A 21366-nucleotide genomic window follows, 5' to 3' on the forward strand; every position below is an offset into this window, starting at 1 on the left:
TTTGGTCACAGGCAGCTGTGCCATCGAGCGTGTCACATAGCGCTCAGATATCAGTGGGCCGCACACAATCCACAAGTGTCCAGTGTCCAAAAGTGTACGCAGAGATTCAAAATCTCCATTATCCTCTCGTCACTTTGGTCACAGGCAGCTGTGCCATCGAGCGTGTCACATAGCGCTCAGATATCAGTGGGCCGCACACAATCCACAAGTGTCCACTGTCCACAAGTGTGTGCAGAAATTCTAAAACTCCCCTGTCCTATAGACACCTTGTACCTTGTTTTACATTACTATATAGTTTGTTGGATTTTGTCTACATTTCTACCAAAAATGAGGAAGGCTGGTGGAAGAGGCCGTGGAATTGGGCGGGGGTTGGCAGCTGGTAATGATGGTGTTGGTGGTGGATCTGATGGTAGTGGCAAGAGCAAAATAGGACCGAATGCAGGAGGTGCTGACCCTGCGTCATCGTCTGGCTACATAAGGCCTCGAACGCTTAGTTTTCTAGGAGTTGGCAAACCGCTTTTAAAGGCAGAGCATCAGGAAAAAGTTTTGTCTTACATTGCTGACTCAGCCTCCAGCTCTATCGCGTCCTCTTCTTCAGTTGTAAAAAGTAAAAGCACTGAGTCGTCATTGGAGGCTCATGTTCATGAACCACACCTTTCCTTGTGTCCTTCACCCCAACCAAGATTGAAGGATGACGCAGGCCATACTACTGATTACTCCATGGAGCTGTTTTCACATACCATGCCTGGATTATCAAGTCAAATGGTGAATTACCCAGGCCAAGATGAATCTGACATGGAGTGCACTGATGCACAGCCGCTGATGGATGATTCTGCTGGTACATTCACTCAGAGCACTACATTGTCCTTGCAGTGTACAGAGCCAGATTTTGACCCTGATGAGACTCAGGTGCCCCTTCCCGCACACTATACCACCATACACGGTGACACAGAGAAAGGTGCACATGACATAGAAGAGGAGGTGATGGATGACCCAGTTGTTGACCCAGATTGGCATCCATTGGGGGAAGAGGGTGCTGCTTCCAATAGCTCAGATGAGGAGCATCCACAGCAGACATCGACATCGCAACAGCTGTTATCTGGCAGGCCCGGAGCACTCCAAAGACAGGTTCCAAACATCAAAAAAGTTGCTGGACAGCTTGTCCAGAGGGTCAAAAGATCACAGCGTGCTAGGCCTCAAAATGTCTGCCAAAGTAGGAAGAGTGCAGTGTGGCACTTTTTTGAACAAAATCCTCATGATCAGGCCAAGGTTATCTGTAAGAAGTGCGCAAAGACCTTTAACCGAGGGAAAAATCTGAAAAATTTGAATACCAGTTGCATGCTTAGACATTTAACCAGCATGCACTTTCAAGCGTGGACACAACACCAAACCTCAAGTGCCACATGTGCAACTGATCACAACGAAGGTAGTCAGCAACGCTACATTGTTTCCCCCACTGTAAGCCCACCGGTTAGCACAGCAGCAAATGTTGAGGTGTCGTTGCAAGGCCACAGCAGTCAGGGAATCCCACTGTTATATCAACGAAAGACTGATTCTAGGCCATCAGAAAGAACACCAACTCCATCACCATCATCAACCCTCTCTCAGTCTGCCCTGTCCACCGCTACTTCCACCATATGCAGCTCTCAAGTCCAGCTCACCCTCCCAGACACTATGAGTAGGTCAAGAAAGTACTCAGTCTCTCATCCGCGTACACTGGGTTTGAGCGCCCACATTGCCAAACTAATCTCGTTTGAGATGATGCCCTTTCGGTTGGTGGAAAGCACAGCTTTCCGCGAACTCATGGCCTATGCAGTACCACGCTATGACCTACCCAGTCGCCACTTCTTCTCTCGCAAAGCCATCCCAGCCCTCCACCATCATGTGAAAGACCGCATTGTCCATGCACTCAAGCAGTCAGTGAGCGGAAAGGTGCACCTCACAACTGATGCATGGTCCAGTCGGCATGGCCAGGGCCGTTACGTGTCCATCACTGCGCACTGGGTTAATGTGGTGGATGCAGGGTCCACAGGGGACAGCGGTGGTGGGACAGTGCTGCCTAGCCCACGGTATAGGAAACAGTTGGCTGTAGGCGTTCGACCCTCCTCCTCCTCCTCCTCCAGAAGCGACAGCTCGTCCACAGAGCGCAGTGGTACGAGCACTCCATCTGCAGCTGCCACTGTTGCACACGATGTGTCCCCCTATCGAGCAGCTAGTGGAAAGCGTCAGCAGGCTGTGTTGCAGATGATGTGTTTGGGCGACAGACACACCGCCGAGGTGCTGGCCGAGTACTTGAAGCGACAAACTGAGTCATGGCTGGGCAGTGTACATCTTGAGGCAGGCAAGGTAGTTAGTGATAACGGCCGTAATTTTGTGGCAGCCATAGCCCTTTCAAAACTCAGCCACATACCTTGCTTGGCTCACACCTTGAACCTGGTGGTGCAGTGCTTCCTCAAAAATTATCCGGAGTTAACAGCCCTGCTCCAGAAGGTGCGAAGACTGTGCGCGCACATCCGCCGGTCGCCTGTACACTCCGTTCGTATGCAGAAGCTGCAGCGATTGCTCCACCTTCCCAACCACCGCCTCATTATCGACATTGCAACAAGGTGGAACTCCACCCTGCACATGGTGGAGCGGCTGTGCGAGCAGAGGCAGGCCATAATGCATTTGTGGGAGGATACACGGCCAGGCACTTTGAGAGCAGACATGGAGTTGACAGGCGTGCAGTGGTCGAAGCTGAAAGACCTTTGTAAAGTCCTTCAGTGTTTTGAGGAATGCACACGGCTGGTAAGCGCAGAGGACGCCATCCTAAGCATGAGCATCCCACTTATGCGTCTGCTCATGCAAACTTTGACGCACCTTAAGGAGCAGGCGTCTGCAGCCAATGTTGATGAGGAGGAAGAGGAGGAGGGAATCCTTGATGACATTCAGCCATTGTCTGCTCAGGGACCTCTCCTGGACGAGGTGGAGGAAGAAGAGGAGGAGGAGGAGGAGGATGATGGGGATGATTACTTAGGGGAGGAGGATGCATCTCGTGGGGCAAGTGAAAATGTTGGCGTGGCAAGGTCTGGTACAGGGTTTGTGCGTGACTTGAGGGATGTGGATTTGCCAGAAAGTGCTCCTCCACCCAGCACTCGCAGTGTATCATTGACACCGGGAACATTGGCCCACATGTCAGATTATGCCTTGCGGATCCTAAAAAGGGACCCCCGCATTGCCAAAATGATGAACGATGACGACTACTGGTTGGCCAGCATCCTGGATCCACGCTATAAAGGCAAATTACAAAACATCATGCCACAGGAGAACCTTGACCTAATATTGGCTAATAAACAAGCAACTCTGGTAAATCGGTTGCTTGAGGCATTCCCAGCACACAGCAGCGGTGATGGTTCTCACACGAGCCGTACGGGCCGGGGGCAGCTTGGCAGAGGTGTTCGTGGTGCACACAGCAGAAGTGGCGTTGGAGACAGGGGTTTCATGACAATGTTGTGGACTGATTTTTCAAATACCGCTCACACAACTGGTAATACTGCATCGATGGAAAGTGACAGGAGACAGCAGTTGTCAACTATGGTTACAAACTACTTTTCCTCCCATATCGATGTTCTCCCACACAGGTCATTCCCCTTTGACTATTGGGCCGCTAAACTGGACACCTGGCCTGAATTGGCCCAATATGCCTTACAGGAGCTCGCTTGCCCAGCTGCAAGTGTGCTATCGGAAAGAGTCTTCAGTGCAGCTGGATCAATCCTGACAGAAAAAAGGACCCGTCTGTCAACCCAAAATGTGGATCCTCTAACCTTCATTAAAATGAACCACGCATGGGTTTCCAAGGATTTTGTCCCACCTTCCCCTGATGACACATAGGGTGACAGAAAAATGGCTTGCTTTGGTCCACCTCTTCCTGGTACTTCACCTATTTCGCCTTTTGCATCAGTTGAATGTCCAACATCAACATATGCCACTTTCTAAAACTCCCTAACTGTGCTGCCTCCCCCCCCATGGCCGGGGTCTCCACCTAGCGCACGACACCGTGCGAGTGCCGTTGTCCTGGACAGGTGGGTAGGCCGACTCTTGGGCGCGGGCACTGGCACAGGGTCCCTCATAGTGCAATCAAGTGTCTCTGACGGCGGTGGTGCACACCCGCCGTCAGACACACCGCTGTACTATGAGGGGCCCAGTGCCAGTACCGACGCCCACGAGTGGACCCCCCTTGCTTGGCCAGGGCCCCAGCATTTGCAATCTTTACCTCTTCCTGCTCCTCCGCTGTGTAATCTGGGCCGTCAAATCCATACTGTGCCTGACACCGTCTGAGCCTGCCTCCTGAGACATATATTTTGAATGTGTACGCTATCCATACATGTTATCCGGGGATACGGTACCCCTTCTAACCTTTGTGCAATGACGTGCAATCCATACTGGGCCTAACACCGTCTGAGCCTGCCTCATGCTGTATAGACATATATTTTGAATGTGTACGCTATCCATACATGTTATCCGGGGATACGGTACCCTTTCTAACCTTTGTGCAATGACGTGCAATCCATACTGGGCCTAACACTGTCTGAGCCTGCCTCATGCTGTATAGACATATATTTTGAATGTGTACGCTATCCATACATGTTATCCGGGGATACGGTACCCTTTCTAACCTTTGTGCAATGACGTGCAATCCATACTGGGCCTAACACCGTCTGAGCCTGCCTCATGCTGTATAGACATATATTTTGAATGTGTACGCTATCCATACATGTTATCCAGGGATACGGTACCCTTTCTAACCTTTGTGCAATGACTTGCAATCCATACTGGGCCTAACACCGTCTGAGCCTGCCTCATGCTGTATAGACATATATTTTGAATGTGTACTCTATCCATACATGTTATCCGGGGATACGGTACCCCTTCTAACCTTTGTGCAATGACGAGCAATCCATACTGGGCCTAACACCGTCTGAGCCTGCCTCATGCTGTATAGACATATATTTTGAATGTGTACGCTATCCATACATGTTATCCAGGGATACGGTACCCTTTCTAACCTTTGTGCAATGACGTGCAATCCATACTGGGCCTAACACCGTCTGAGCCTGCCTCATGCTGTATAGACATATATTTTGAATGTGTACGCTATCCATACATGTTATCCGGGGATACGGTACCCCTTCTAACCTTTGTGCAATGACGTGCAATCCATACTGGGCCTAACACCGTCTGAGCCTGCCTCATGCTGTATAGACATATATTTTGAATGTGTACGCTATCCATACATGTTATCCGGGGATACGGTACCCCTTCTAACCTTTGTGCAATGATGTGCAATCCATACTGGGCCTAACACCGTCTGAGCCTGCCTCATGCTGTATAGACATATATTTTGAATGTGTACGCTATCCATACATGTTATCCGGGGATACGGTACCCCTTCTAACCTTTGTGCAATGACGTGCAATCCATACTGGGCCTAACACCGTCTGAGCCTGCCTCATGCTGTATAGACATATATTTTGAATGTGTACGCTATCCATACATGTTATCCGGGGATACGGTACCCCTTCTAACCTTTGTGCAATGACGTGCAATCCATACTGGGCCTAACACCGTCTGAGCCTGCCTCATGCTGTATAGACATATATTTTGAATGTGTACGCTATCCATACATGTTATCCGGGGATACGGTACCCCTTCTAACCTTTGTGCAATGACGTGCAATCCATACTGGGCCTAACACCGTCTGAGCCTGCCTCATGCTGTATAGACATATATTTTGAATGTGTACGCTATCCATACATGTTATCCGGGGATACGGTACCCCTTCTAACCTTTGTGCAATGACGTGCAATCCATACTGGGCCTAACACCGTCTGAGCCTGCCTCATGCTGTATAGACATATATTTTGAATGTGTACGCTATCCATACATGTTATCCGGGGATACGGTACCCCTTCTAACCTTTGTGCAATGACGTGCAATCCATACTGGGCCTAACACCGTCTGAGCCTGCCTCATGCTGTATAGACATATATTTTGAATGTGTACGCTATCCATACATGTTATCCGGGGATACGGTACCCCTTCTAACCTTTGTGCAATGACGTGCAATCCATACTGGGCCTAACACCGTCTGAGCCTGCCTCATGCTGTATAGACATATATTTTGAATGTGTACGCTATCCATACATGTTATCCGGGGATACGGTACCCCTTCTAACCTTTGTGCAATGACGTGCTATCCATACTGGGCCTAACACCGTCTGAGCCTGCCTCATGCTGTATAGACATATATTTTGAATGTGTACGCTATCCATACATGTTATCCAGGGATACGGTACCCTTTCTAACCTTTGTGCAATGACGTGCAATCCATACTGGGCCTAACACCGTCTGAGCCTGCCTCATGCTGTATAGACATATATTTTGAATGTGTACACTATCCATACATGTTATCCGGGGATACGGTACCCCTTCTAACCTTTGTGCAATGACGTGCAATCCATACTGGGCCTAACACCGTCTGAGCCTGCCTCATGCTGTATAGACATATATTTTGAATGTGTACGCTATCCATACATGTTATCCGGGGATACAGTACCCCTTCTAACCTTTGTGCAATGACGTGCAATCCATACTGGGCCTAACACCGTATGAGCCTGCCTCATGCTGTATAGACATATATTTTGAATGTGTACGCTATCCATACATGTTATCCAGGGATACGGTACCCTTTCTAACCTTTGTGCAATGACGTGCAATCCATACTGGGCCTAACACCGTCTGAGCCTGCCTCATGCTGTATAGACATATATTTTGAATGTGTACGCTATCCATACATGTTATCCGGGGATACGGTACCCCTTCTAACCTTTGTGCAATGACGTGCTATCCATACTGGGCCTAACACCGTCTGAGCCTGCCTCATGCTGTATAGACATATATTTTGAATGTGTACGCTATCCATACATGTTATCCAGGGATACGGTACCCTTTCTAACCTTTGTGCAATGACGTGCAATCCATACTGGGCCTAACACCGTCTGAGCCTGCCTCATGCTGTATAGACATATATTTTGAATGTGTACGCTATCCATACATGTTATCCGGGGATACGGTTCCCCTTCTAACCTTTGTGCAAATACGTGCAATCCATACTGGGCCTAACACCGTCTGAGCCTGCCTCATGCTGTATAGACATATATTTTGAATGTGTACGCTATCCATACATGTTATCCAGGGATACGGTACCCTTTCTAACCTTTGTGCAATGATGTGCAATCCATACTGGGCCTAACACCGTCTGAGCCTGCCTCATGCTGTATAGACATATATTTTGAATGTGTACGCTATCCATACATGTTATCCGGGGATACGGTACCCCTTCTAACCTTTGTGCAATGACGTGCAATCCATACTGGGCCTAACACCGTCTGAGCCTGCCTCATGCTGTATAGACATATATTTTGAATGTGTACGCTATCCATACATGTTATCCAGGGATACGGTACCCTTTCTAACCTTTGTGCAATGACGTGCAATCCATACTGGGCCTAACACCGTCTGAGCCTGCCTCATGCTGTATAGACATATATTTTGAATGTGTACGCTATCCATACATGTTATCCGGGGATACGGTACCCCTTCTAACCTTTGTGCAATGACGTGCAATCCATACTGGGCCTAACACCGTCTGAGCCTGCCTCATGCTGTATAGACATATATTTTGAATGTGTACGCTATCCATACATGTTATCCAGGGATACGGTACCCTTTCTAACCTTTGTGCAATGACGTGCAATCCATACTGGGCCTAACACCGTCTGAGCCTGCCTCATGCTGTATAGACATATATTTTGAATGTGTACGCTATCCATACATGTTATCCGGGGATACGGTACCCCTTCTAACCTTTGTGCAAAGACGTGCAATCCATACTGGGCCTAACACCGTCTGAGCCTGCCTCATGCTGTATAGACATATATTTTGAATGTGTACGCTATCCATACATGTTATCCGGGGATACGGTACCCCTTCTAACCTTTGTGCAATGACGTGCAATCCATACTGGGCCTAACACCGTCTGAGCCTGCCTCATGCTGTATAGACATATATTTTGAATGTGTACGCTATCCATACATGTTATCCAGGGATACGGTACCCTTTCTAACCTTTGTGCAATGACGTGCAATCCATACTGGGCCTAACACCGTCTGAGCCTGCCTCATGCTGTATAGACATATATTTTGAATGTGTACGCTATCCATACATGTTATCCGGGGATACGGTACCCCTTCTAACCTTTGTGCAATGACGTGCAATCCATACTGGGCCTAACACCGTCTGAGCCTGCCTCATGCTGTATAGACATATATTTTGAATGTGTACGCTATCCATACATGTTATCCAGGGATACGGTACCCTTTCTAACCTTTGTGCAATGATGTGCAATCCATACTGGGCCTAACACCGTCTGAGCCTGCCTCATGCTGTATAGACATATATTTTGAATGTGTACGCTATCCATACATGTTATCCGGGGATACGGTACCCCTTCTAACCTTTGTGCAATGACGTGCAATCCATACTGGGACTAACACCGTCTGAGCCTGCCTCATGCTGTATAGACATATATTTTGAATGTGTACGCTATCCATACATGTTATCCAGGGATACGGTACCCTTTCTAACCTTTGTGCAATGACGTGCAATCCATACTGGGCCTAACACCGTCTGAGCCTGCCTCATGCTGTATAGACATATATTTTGAATGTGTACGTTATCCATACATGTTATCCGGGGATACGGTACCCCTTCTAACCTTTGTGCAATGACGTGCAATCCATACTGGGCCTAACACCGTCTGAGCCTGCCTCATGCTGTATAGACATATATTTTGAATGTGTACGCTATCCATACATGTTATCCAGGGATACGGTACCCTTTCTAACCTTTGTGCAATGACGTGCAATCCATACTGGGCCTAACACCGTCTGAGCCTGCCTCATGCTGTATAGACATATATTTTGAATGTGTACGCTATCCATACATGTTATCCGGGGATACGGTACCCCTTCTAACCTTTGTGCAAAGACGTGCAATCCATACTGGGCCTAACACCGTCTGAGCCTGCCTCATGCTGTATAGACATATATTTTGAATGTGTACGCTATCCATACATGTTATCCGGGGATACGGTACCCCTTCTAACCTTTGTGCAATGACGTGCAATCCATACTGGGCCTAACACCGTCTGAGCCTGCCTCATGCTGTATAGACATATATTTTGAATGTGTACGCTATCCATACATGTTATCCAGGGATACGGTACCCTTTCTAACCTTTGTGCAATCACGTGCAATCCATACTGGGCGTGAGAACGGCTGGCGAGCTGTTAAGCAAGCTACAGCACCTGTCCAGACAAGTACAGGGATTCCCTAGCGAGGAGACTTATTTGATTGTTTTCTATGTTGGAACAGCAATTTTTTGGGAGCACTATACTCTGGAGAATGATAGATGGGGCCCACCATACACTGGAACATTCCAAAGGTGGACATCAGACACTGGAGCAGCATTTACAGGGCCCATTATACACTAGAGCAGTAGAAATGGGGCCCATTATGTTTGGAGCATTATTTGGGCCCATAAGACAGTGGAGCTTCATCCATGGGGACCAACATATACTGTAGCATTATGTGGAGCTCATCATATACTGTTTCAAACATTATATGGGACCAATGATTTTGTATGGAGAAATAGATGGGCCTCGTCATGAGATGTAAAAAGTGAGGTATTTTTCATTGTACTATACCGCTATTTCTCTGCCGTATCGGAGCATGATGAGTTGTGGTATGCGTTAAAGGGGCGCTCTTTCGCCCAGGGCACATGAAAACCTGCAGCCAGCCCTCCCCCCCACAAATTTAGCCAAATAACCCCCATTTTTCAGTGCGTAACTTGTATTATGAAGTTAATTAAGGTTGACAAGCTTAAGTAAGAAGAATTGATGCTTTTGGCATTCAAATGGGCACTGTAGGTGTGTTTCCTGTCCTCCTCTCACTGCCGACTTTTATTCCCCATTGACTTACATTGGGTTTCGTGTTTCGGGACGACCCCGACTTTTCCCTATAATCGGACGATCTTGCTCGACCCGACTTTTGGAAAAGTCGGGTTTCACGAAACGAAACGCGACCCTATAAAAGCAAAAAGTCGCTCAACTCTAATGATGTTCTTATAAAAAAAATACATACTTGTGGAGGCATGAGGGTCAGTGGGTGAGCTGGTCTGGCTGTCTTTAGAAAGAACGCATAGACCAGGGCTCATCCCACTGAACGTCCGCACTCCTTTGCAATGGGCAGAATGCTATTCAGACAACACTGGGTGAGGGTAAAACAGAGTGGCTGTAATTTATTATTTCACCAATAGACAATAACATATAGCAGGGTTCCCCAACTCCAGTCCTCAAGGCCCACCAACAGATCATGTTTTCAGGATTTCCTTAGTATTGCTCAGGTGATAATTGCTTCACCTGTGCAATACAAAGGAAATCCTGAAAACATGATCTGTTGGTGGGCCTTGAGGACTGGAGTTGGGGAACCCTGACAATCTCAGCAAATACGCAAGATGGTGCAAAAGACAGAGTAGTCTCACCCTTCCACTGGCCCGTCGGGATTGGAGCAACTGCAACCTTGGGTCATCCAGGGCCTACTTCCCCAACCAGTAGCACCCTGCTAGTGTTGAGCACCCACAGAGTGGAGACTGACATAGTGCAGTGAGGCATGTGGCCAGTTGACCTAAATGTCCTAACCTGGAGTCTCCCAACATTTTTGATGGTTCAGTGATTGTCAGTAGAACATATCTGTATTCTTCCAGCTAGGGCCATGGTCCCATAAGCTGGCATCCTGTAGCCTCTCTCTGGGAACAGAGGCAGTTCCCCTTTTACAGTTCACAACTGTCCTTCAGGCCATCATCCACAGGTCAGGGGGAAGGTGGGATGAGGTTATCTCTCATTGTTCGAGTATTAAATCAATTTGCATAGTTTATCCTTCAGTGTTTGCAGATCAACAACCTGCATGACCTGGTACAATGGGTAATCAGCATATTAGCAAATATCAGTTGTTCAATTACCTAGAGTACCGGTTCTCCACAGATAGCAACACAATAATCAATTCAAGAGTCAAAGTTCAGGCTCATATGAGCAATGGCTTATGTGTCTTGACCCACAGAAGAAAGAAATGTCTGGCCTAATCAAGAACAAATGGTGTGTCATCACAATACTATTACCTGTTCTCTATGTTATTTTTCAGTAAACTCTCAACTTGCTATATGTCGTGAGCTTGCTTCCAAAAAGTGCTGCGTTTCAATAAACTATTTTCAGTGCTAATTGATAGTCAGTGGTGTGATATCATTGCACAGCAACCTGTTCAGCCATCTGCAGCTGATCATGAGTGGAAGTACAATGGTGATCAGATGGTGCTAGCGTGCTGATCTCATTTTCTGATTCTAAAGCAATCAAAGTTTAAAATTGCTATCTTGTATGTATTTTGGTGGTTTCAATTGTTTTTTTTTTAATTATATTTTTTGTTGTCTGAGAAGAAAAGTCTGCAGTCACTCCATGTGACTGCAGACTGCCAAATCGTGGCAGTGTGCAATGTGCACACTGTCATAATTCCCCCGTATTCCTTGTGCGAGTGGACAGTCATATGACCTCATTTGTGCCATTTGTATAGTTGCAGTTATGTGCCACCTAGAGTCTCAGGTGCTTCTCTCAATGTATATATTATTAGAGAGAAGTGGATGAAAGTCTAGTCGGCTCATGACTACAACAATGCAAATCGCACACTTGAGGCCACATGACTACCCACTCACACAGTGAATACAGAGGAATCATGAGAGTGTACACATTACACACTGCCATTACTCAGCAGTCTGCACCACAGAGAGTGAACTCAGTCGTTTCTTCTCAGCCCCCAAAATTTCTTTAATACATAGTGAAACTTATCCAAAATACATTCTCTTTAAGAATGCCATCCTCTCATCTCTAAGACTAAGAGCCCACGATCAGGAAGCAACAGCATTTTGGATGCAGCGTATTTTCTTTCCTTCCAAAACGCTGCGTTCTATTGACCATAGGTAAATTTGGATTTACCACATCCAATACATTCTATGCGGTAATTTCTGTTGCAGAGATTAGCGTCTACACAAGAGAAATTGACATGCTTCTGATCTGGAAGACATGCCGCATTTCAGTTTCCACTGGTGATATGCAGGTGTACATAGACACACAGTGGACATATCTAGAAATCCCATCCACTATGCTGTCTCATCTCGCCGCTGCGTTTCTAACGCTGCATAAATACGCAACATCCAAACCGCAGCAAACCCTGAATGTAGGAACTTACCTTCACTTATTTCCTATAACAGATTTAGAGTTTCACAATGTCATACAATCAGATATGCTCTTCCTTATCTTTTCACTTTCTTGTGAAGATATCTTAAGATGTCTGACGTAACATTATTAAATTTTAAAACCATCATGATTTAGTGATACTCTGTCACAAGATGCATGCGCTTTATGTGTCTTGGTACAGCCATCAAGTACTTGTGAAGTGAGTTGTAGGCTGTCAAGGGTTTTTACTAGCCTGCTGTAAATTTGTTTTGAATTCAAGTAAAAAGATGGTATGGATACATATGTACCATATTTTTCTGATTATAAGTAGCACTTTTTCCCCAAAAATTTTTTGGGGAAAATGGGGGTGCGTCTTATAGTGCGTATATACCTTTCTGGTACCGTTGCTGCAGGCCGCAGGCTGGGATAAGGGGGTGTCCAGCAGTGTTGCGGGTGCCCAGTAGTGCTATGGGGGTGTCCAGCGTTGCTGCCCGATGCTGCTGCTGGTGTCTCTGGTACTGATGGGGCTCTGCTGACATTTTGTGAAAGGCCAGAGCCCCGGCAGTTCCATGGTTTCCTGTGCGGTGGACTTTGGGAAAATGGCCACCGGGGGAGGTGCATGCGCAGATAGAGCTCTCGGGAGATGACATTTCAGCACTGAGATCTCATCTCTCGAGATCTTGGTGCCAATATCTCCATCTGTGCATGTGCCGCCCTTGGCCGCCATTTTCCCGCAGTCCACTACACAGGAAATCATGGAACTGCCGGGGCTCTGGCCTTTACCAAAATGTCGGCAGAGCCCCGGCAGCATCGGAGACACCTGCATCAGCACCGGACACCCCCGTAGCACCGTCGGGCAACTGCAGCACCATAGACACCCACTGCAGCACCAGACAGCACCGCCGGACACCCTCATAGCACCTCCGGGCACTCGAATCACTGGAAACACCCGTAGCAGCACCGGACACCTGTAGCAGCGCCAGACACCTGTAGCAGCATCAGACACCCGTAGCAGCACCAGACACCCGTAGCAGCACCAGATACCCCTAGCAGCACCAGACACCCACAGCAGCACCAGACAACCATAGGAGCGCACCGCACATCGGAACACCTCATCCCAGCCTGTGGCCTGCAGCATCACCCTACTCCTGCCTTCTCCAGAAGCGACCCTGGGACCCTACTTCACCGCAGTCACCACCCCCGGTAAGCAATAATACACATGGATTATAAGAAGCACCACCATTTTATTAAAAAAATCCTATTTTTCTCTTCAAAATTTGGGGTGCGTTTTATAATCTGGAGCATCTTATAATCCAAAAAATACGGTACTTCTTCCATGAAAAAAATAACACATAACACACTCCTGAGGCAGTTTTGGGCACCACATTTTAAAAAAGACATCAACAAACTGGAGCAAGTTCAGAAAAGAGCGACCAGAATGGTGACCGGTCTGCAAACCCTGTCTTATGAGGAAAGGTTGCAGGATTTGGGAATGTTTAGTTTGCAAAAGAGAAGACTGAGAGGAGACTTAATAGCTGTCTACAAATATCTAAAGGGCTGTCACATTGTAGAAGGATCAACTTTATTCTCATTTGCACAAGGAAAGACTAGAAGCAATGGGATGAAACTGAATGGGAGGAGACACAGATTAGATATTAGAAAAAACTTTTTGACAGTTAGAGTGATCAATGAGTGGAACAGGCTGCCACGAGAAGTGGTGAGTTCTCCTTCAATGGAAGTCTTCAAACAGAGGCTGGACAGACATCTGACTGGGATGATTTAGCGAATCCTGCTTTGAGCAGGGGGTTGGACCAGATGGCCCAGGAGGTCCCTTCCAACTCTACGATTCAATGATTCTATGAGGCTGTGTTCCCACAATGATCTGCTGTTGAGTTTTTGATGTTGCAGATTTTCTGCAGCATTTCTGCATTTATTATGTAAATTAAGTTACTTTCTGTCTTTTCATTTCACTTTTAACTCTTTTTGTCTCATTTTGGTTTGTCATGCTTTAAATAAAGCTGCTTTGTTTTTGATACTTCCTGGTATTTGGCTTTGGCAAAACTCTATTGATACAGTCATGTACAGATTACATACGTTTTTGTTGTGCACAGGATCAAAAACTCCTCAAAATTCATTGTGGAAACACAGCCTAAAGCCCCCGTTACACACTGCGATATCGCTAGCAATATCGCTGTAAAGTCACCGATTTTGTGACGTTACAGCGATATTACTAGCGATATCGCTGCATGTGATACTTACCTCCGACCGGCTCCCCCGCTGGTTATCGCTGATCGCGCGAGAAGCTGCTGGACCATTCCTCGTCGTCCACTTCCTGCGGCGCTTCCTGTGGCGCCGACGAGTGACGTGTGGAGCCGGGCGGGAGGACGCAGGATCGCCGCGTCTGACAGGTAAGTAGCGATCCCCGTCCCCAGCGATGTCGCTGGTGAGATCTGCCTGTGTGGCAGCTCACTAGCGACCACCTAGCGATTCACCAGCGATCCTGACCGCGTCATATCGCTGGTCGGGATCGCTGGTGAGTCGCTAGGTGTAACGGTACCCTTAGAGACCATAATAATAATAATAATAATAATCTTTATTTATATAGCGCCAACATATTCCGCAGCGCTTTACAGTTGAACAGTTTCAAACACAACAGTCATAAGTAACAACGTTAACAATACAATAATTAAAGCGAAATACCATTATTCAATGCAATTATGTGTGTGTATATATATATATATACACTGCTCAAAATATAAAGGGAACACTTAAACAACAGAATATAACCCCAAGTAAATCAAACTTCTGTGAAATCAAACTGTCCACTTAGGAATCAACACTGTTTGGCAATCAATTTCACATGCTGTTGTGCAAATGGAATGGACAACAGATGGAAGTTATTGGCAATTATCAAGACTCCCTCAATAAAGGAGTGGTTCTGCAGGTGGGGACCACAGACCACATCTTAGTACCAATGATCAATGCTTTCTGGCTGATATTTTGGTCACTTTTGAATGTTGGTTGTGCTTTCACACTCGTGGTAGCATGAGACGGACTCTACAACCCACACAAGTGGCGCGGGTAGTGCTGCTCATCCAGGATGGCACATCAATGCGAGCTGTGGCAAAAAGGTTTGCTGTGTCTGTCAGTGTAGTGTCTAGAGGCTGGAGGCGCTACCAGGAGACAGGCCAGTACACCAGGAGATGTGGAGGGGGCCGTAGGAGGGCAACAACCTGGCAACAGGACCGCTACCTTATCCTTTGTGCAAGGAGGAACAGGAGAAGCACTGCCAGAGCCCTGCAAAATGACCTCCAGCAGGCCACAAATGTGCATTTTTCTGCACAAATGGTTAGAAACCGACTCCATGAGGATGGTCTGAGTGTCCGACGTCCACAGATGGGGGTTGTGCTCACAGTCCAACACTGTGCGGCCCTACAAAGAAATACCACCCCACACCATTACTGACCCACTGCCAAACTGGTCATGCTGAAGGATGTTGCAGGGAGCAGATCACTCTCCACGGCGTCTCCAGACTCTGTCACGTCTGTCACATGTGCTCAGTGTGAACCTGCTTTCATCTGTGAAGAGCACAGGGCGCCAGTGGCAAATTTGCCTATCCTGGTGTTCTGTGGCAAATGCCAAGCGTCCTGCACGGTGTTGTGTCCTGCCAGGCTAATGACTAAGTTGCATAGGGCTGGGTTCATGTATAGACAAGGATAAACAGATAGGGATAAAAGAAGACTATAATCATATAAATGCACTCACAAAAAAACAGAGTGGGAAACAGGAGGGATAGGTAGGAAGAAACCAAATGGGAGAATATAAGGATAAACATGCAAACCAACTCCACGCAGCAATCTCCTGAAAAACTCTCTAACTGCCTACTCCAAACACTGAACCCCTTCTTTCAACTCCAAACTAAACAGTGGTAACTATCACTGGTAAGGTGAGAAGAAGGAGGGTTCTTATTCCTATCGGGAGTAACAAACCTAGAATAGCTGATACAGCCCAAGACAGAGAACTCCAGTGGCCCAACTAAGCAGTTTAACCCTTGCAGCACCAGAGAAAAGAACGCCAGAACTGCTAATAGGACAATGAAGTTGTACTAACTACCTCAGGTGTTTGTGTCACCAGACGCTGCGATCGTCTGACCCAACTCTGAAGCAGTATCCCTGTGACACTATGTTGTTCATGGGTAGCACTCATATCTATGAGAGTCTGTGGGGTAGTTCACACATCCAATTACTTCCTCAGACTCAGTGATTCACACAAAAGCATGATAACTTGTACAATACTGATCCAAGTGTCAGATCAAATTTGCCAATGTTAGTCTATGGATCCGTGAAAAAAATCAGGCAGAACTCAGATGCCATCTTTGTGCTGTCCATTTTTCATGGACTGATGAAGATTTTTCAAGCTTCTCCAATCAAATAGTTTTTTTGTTGGAGAAAAACTAATGAAACTCTGATGGTAAAAACTAACACTGTGACCAAACTCTGATGGTTAAAACTGACATGGACCAAACTCTGATGATTCTGTTCAAAATCCCTGATGGAAATAGGACTGTTTTTGTATGTACGTAAGAAACTACTTAATGTGCAAAAATGCATCAGTTGTTATCAGGCTTTTCACCATTTTCTCCCAGGCATTGATTCGGCGCCAAAACACAAGACAACATTGGATATATTGACAGAGGGTCTACCTTATTGTTTTCTTGACAAGATTTTTCTTGTGTTGCCTTTTTAAAAAAGATACGTATTTTCACTTTTCATCTTTATGTAGAACAAGCATTAATATTGGGCATTTTTTGGTAGTTTCTCCTATAAGGAAAACATGCCATCCCAAGAACAGGCATTGCTTTTATTAAAAAAATAGCATTGTAATTAAACTGTAAGTAGTTTGTGAATTGTATATTGCCCTGTTGTGTTCAAAGGAAAATCAGTGGGTTTTTTTCAAAACAAAAAAGCAATTAAAATGCAAAAAAATCCAAAATATTAAAAACATAATTAAAAAGAAAAAAAAAACATGTGTGAAGCCAGTTCTTGACTTCAACTTTTCTACTATTAAAGTTACTGTGCTGAAATCAAGATTTAAAATCTGTTTAAGTTTAAAATTTTATTTAAGGTAGCAGAGAAAGGGATCCTGAACATGACTATGTTAGTGGATTTGCCTGGGCAACTGTTTTCATAATTTTTTTGGCCTAAAAATGACACTATAAATAAAGGAGCATGGTGGCTCCGTGGTTAGCACTGCAGCCTTGTACTGGAGTCCTGGGTTCAAATTCCACCAAGAACATCTGCAAGGAGTTTGTATGTTCTCCCCGTGTTTCATGGGTTTCCTCTGGGTACTCCGGTTTCCTCCCACATTCCAAAGACATATACTGATAGGGAATTTAGATTGTGAGCCCCATCGGGGACAGTGAAGATAATGTGTGCAAACTGTAAAGCGCTGCGGAATATGTTAGCGCTATATATAAAAAAAAGAACATTATTAAGGAGAGAATTGACTGGTGTTAACAGATCCTAAAGCCACATGAGATAGCTTTTGAACTAAAGGCCCTGTTACATTTAGTGATGCACCAGCGATCCTGACCACGATATGACGTGGTCAGGATCGCTGGTGAATCGCTAAATGGTCGCTAATGAGCTGCCAAACAGGCAGATCTCACTAGCGATGCAGCAGCGGTCGGCGGTCGTACTCACCTGTCAGACGCGGCGAGGGTGACCGTCTTCCACCTGCGTCCATGTCTCGCTCGTCGGCGCCAGCAGGAAGCCGACAACGAGAAATGGACCAGGCCGATCTCGCGAGATCAGCGATAACTAACGGGGGAGCCGGTCGGAGGTATCACATGTAGCGATATCGCTAGTGATATCGCAGCTGCATCACAAAATCGGTGACGCTTTAGCGATATCGCTAGCGATATCGCTATGTGTAAAGGGCCCTTAACACTTGCCTGATGTATTCATGCCTTGGCCAAGAGAAGGATGCCAATGAGTTACTGCCACACACCTCTAGCAGCAGGTTATGTCCTGTGAGACTAGAGAGTATGTTAAAATCTATTTTTCCTACGGAAAACGTCAGATAAAAGATATCACAAAGAGTTGTGCCAAACAACAAGCATCTCTGTCACATCTATATTCATCATGACTTATCTTCTGCGTCTTCTACTTTCTTTACACCAAGTAAATATACTGTATATCACACATATTAGTGCACAATATATAAGAAAAAAGAGCTGAAAAATTGGTTAAATGTACTAATTGTGCTCAGGTTAAGCTTCTAAATAAATAATCATCTTAAAGATCTAATTAGTCTGACATCTGAGCACTCATTAACAATATTACTGCTGAATAATAATATGGAGGCAACATTTGCAATTTAATTTTATTATGAAAAACGTTGCAATTTGTACATCATTTGTGTGTATTGAAGACAATGGATTTTAATATAACTTAGAAAATAAACAATGTTATGCTCAAGGGTATCTACTGCAATATTCCAATTTGGCTCATGACAAAAATGGTTTCATGTTGGGGATAACATATGTTCAATCTGTAAATCTTCTCCTCATTACAGTCATTGTTTTATGCTTCACATGATGCAAATTTTATAGATTCAGTGCGACGAATATATATACTGATGCTTGTTTTTTTTTCCATTGCAGTCTGCTCCCAGTTTTCAAGAGGAGTCTTTGCTATTTTTGGATTTTATGATAAGAAGTCTGTAAATACTATCACATCATTTTGCGGAACTCTTCATGTCTCCTTCATAACCCCAAGCTTTCCAACAGATGGTACTCATCCATTTGTTATTCAAATGAGGCCGGACCTCAAAGGAGCACTTCTTAGCCTGATTGAATACTATCAATGGGATAAATTTGCATATCTTTATGACAGTGATAGAGGTAAGTTTCAATCTGTTTACTGCAAAATGCAGAAAAATACCTACTGTGTAGAGATAAATCATGAACGTTATAAAGTCAGTACCGTCGGAAGCAGACTGAAGCTTATACTACAGAAATCATGCGAATAAGCAAAATATTAAAGTAACTAGATGGTGGCCCGATTCTAATGCATCGGGTATTCTAGAATATGTATGTAGTTTATTTATGAAGTTTTAATAATAATACAATAATGCACCCCCCAATCCTGATATGCATGGTCCTCTCACCCCCCAATCCTGATATGCATGGTACCCCTGACCCCCTATCCTGGTAAGCATGGTCCCCTCACCCCCCCAATCCTGATATGCATGGTCCCCTCACCCCCCAATCCTGGAATGCATGGTCCTCTCACCCTCCAATCCTGGCATGCATGGTCCTCTCACCCCTCTTTCCTGGTAAGCATGGTCCCCTCACCCCCCTTTCCTGGTATGCATGGTCCCCCTCACCCCCCTTTCCTGGTATGCATGGTCCCGTCACCCCCCTTTCGTGCTTTGCATGGTCCCCTCACCCCCAATCCTGATATGCATGGTCCTCTCACCCCCAATCCTGATATGCATGGTACTCCTCATCCCCCAATCCTGGTAACATGGTCCTTTCACCCTCCAATCCTGGAATGCATGGTCCTCTCACCCCCCAATCCTGGTATGCATGGTCCCCCTCACCCCCCTTTCCTGGTATGCATGGTCCCATCACCCCCCTTTCCTGGTATGCATGGTCCCCTCAACCCCCTTTCCTGGTATGCATGGTCCCGTCTCGCCTCTTTCCTGGTATGCATAGCCTCCTCACCTCCCTTTCCTAGTATGCATGGTCCCGTCACCCCTCTTTCCAGATATGCGTGGCCTCCTCACCTCTATTTCCTGGTATGCATGGTCTCGTCATCCCCCTTTCCTGGTATGCATGATCTCCTCACCCCCCTTTGCTGGTATGTATGGTCACCCTCACCCCCCTTTCCTGGTATGCGTGGTCTCTGTTAAAAAAAAAATAGTTATATACTCACCTTCCGACAGCCTCCGATCTTCTTTCCACGCGCCCGGCCTCGCGGTCCTAGTAATGCATTGCGCAAAACACCGCTGATGACGTCGCACTCTCGCGAGAGTGACGTCATCTTCGGTCTAAGGCGCAAGGCTTTACTGGGACCGCGAGGCCGGGCGCGTAGAAAGAAGATCGGAGGCCGTCGGAAGGTGAGAATAACATTTTTTAAAATTTTAATTCTCTTTTTACAGATCAAGGCTTGCCGCCCCATTGAGCGCTGCGCCTGACTGCGCCCGCTACAACATAGCTACAACGGTGCAGATGCCAATCCCGGACATACACACATACATACATACACTTTTTCCCCATTATGTACCTAGGGGCAAAATTGTTTGGTGAATTGGAATGCGCGGGGTTAAAATTTCGTCTCACAACATAGCCTATGATGCTCTCGGGGTCCAGACGTGTGACTGTGCAAAATTTTGTGGTTGTAGCTGCAACGGTGCAGATGCCAATCCCGAACATACACACATACAGTACATACATACAAACATACACACACACACATTGAGTTTTATATATTAGATTATCTTGTGCATATTGGAAAATTAATTGGCTTGTCTAAACAGGCTACTAAAGGGGATATCTGGGACTTTGTGTAAAGCAAAAAATGTGACTGAGCACTAACAGGCAGGTTGTTGCTACCTACCAGTCTGGTGTGCCCGACGCCGTACATCACCGGAACAGAGCGGCAGTCACAGACCACTCTTACTGGCGATTCAGCTGCCCAGGACTTTGACGTCATTCTGATCAGTAGCTGGATTTCCGCTACCTAACTGGGGGAGCCAACTGTCAATCAAAATGAGGTCGGAAGCCATGCCCCGTCGACATAGCAGGGCAGAAATGAAGCCACTGCTCTGTAGATGTGACATTAGCAGTGGTAGCTTAATCTCTGGCATTAGAGGTCTATGAGTCTATGACCCCTCTGTGCTACCAACTACCTGCCTCTTTGTTAAAAACAAAAAATGTGCCTAAACACTAAGTCCCAGATATTCCCTTTAAATAAATGCCA

The 21366-nt window shown here is 46.1% G+C and overlaps 1 protein-coding gene across 6 annotated transcripts in view; it reads left to right on the plus strand.

The window, feature by feature from the left end:
- The window catches only part of GRIA2 (glutamate ionotropic receptor AMPA type subunit 2), a 341569-nt gene that overhangs the window by 77994 nt on the left and 242209 nt on the right, over nucleotides 1–21366 (plus strand). For all 6 annotated transcript variants that reach the window (XR_012232424.1, XM_073576524.1, XM_073576517.1 and 3 more), the window contains exon 3: nucleotides 19044–19283. Coding sequence is in view for 5 of the 6 variants with exons in the window: in XM_073576524.1 (XP_073432625.1) it covers nucleotides 19044–19283 (240 nt within the window). In the remaining variant the exon portion in view is untranslated. The remainder of the gene's footprint in view (nucleotides 1–19043; nucleotides 19284–21366) is intronic.

Source organism: Dendrobates tinctorius, unplaced genomic scaffold (genome assembly GCF_039654945.1).
Source record: "Dendrobates tinctorius isolate UK_male_01 unplaced genomic scaffold, ASM3965494v1 ptg000008l, whole genome shotgun sequence".
NCBI classification, from domain to species: domain Eukaryota; kingdom Metazoa; phylum Chordata; class Amphibia; order Anura; family Dendrobatidae; genus Dendrobates; species Dendrobates tinctorius.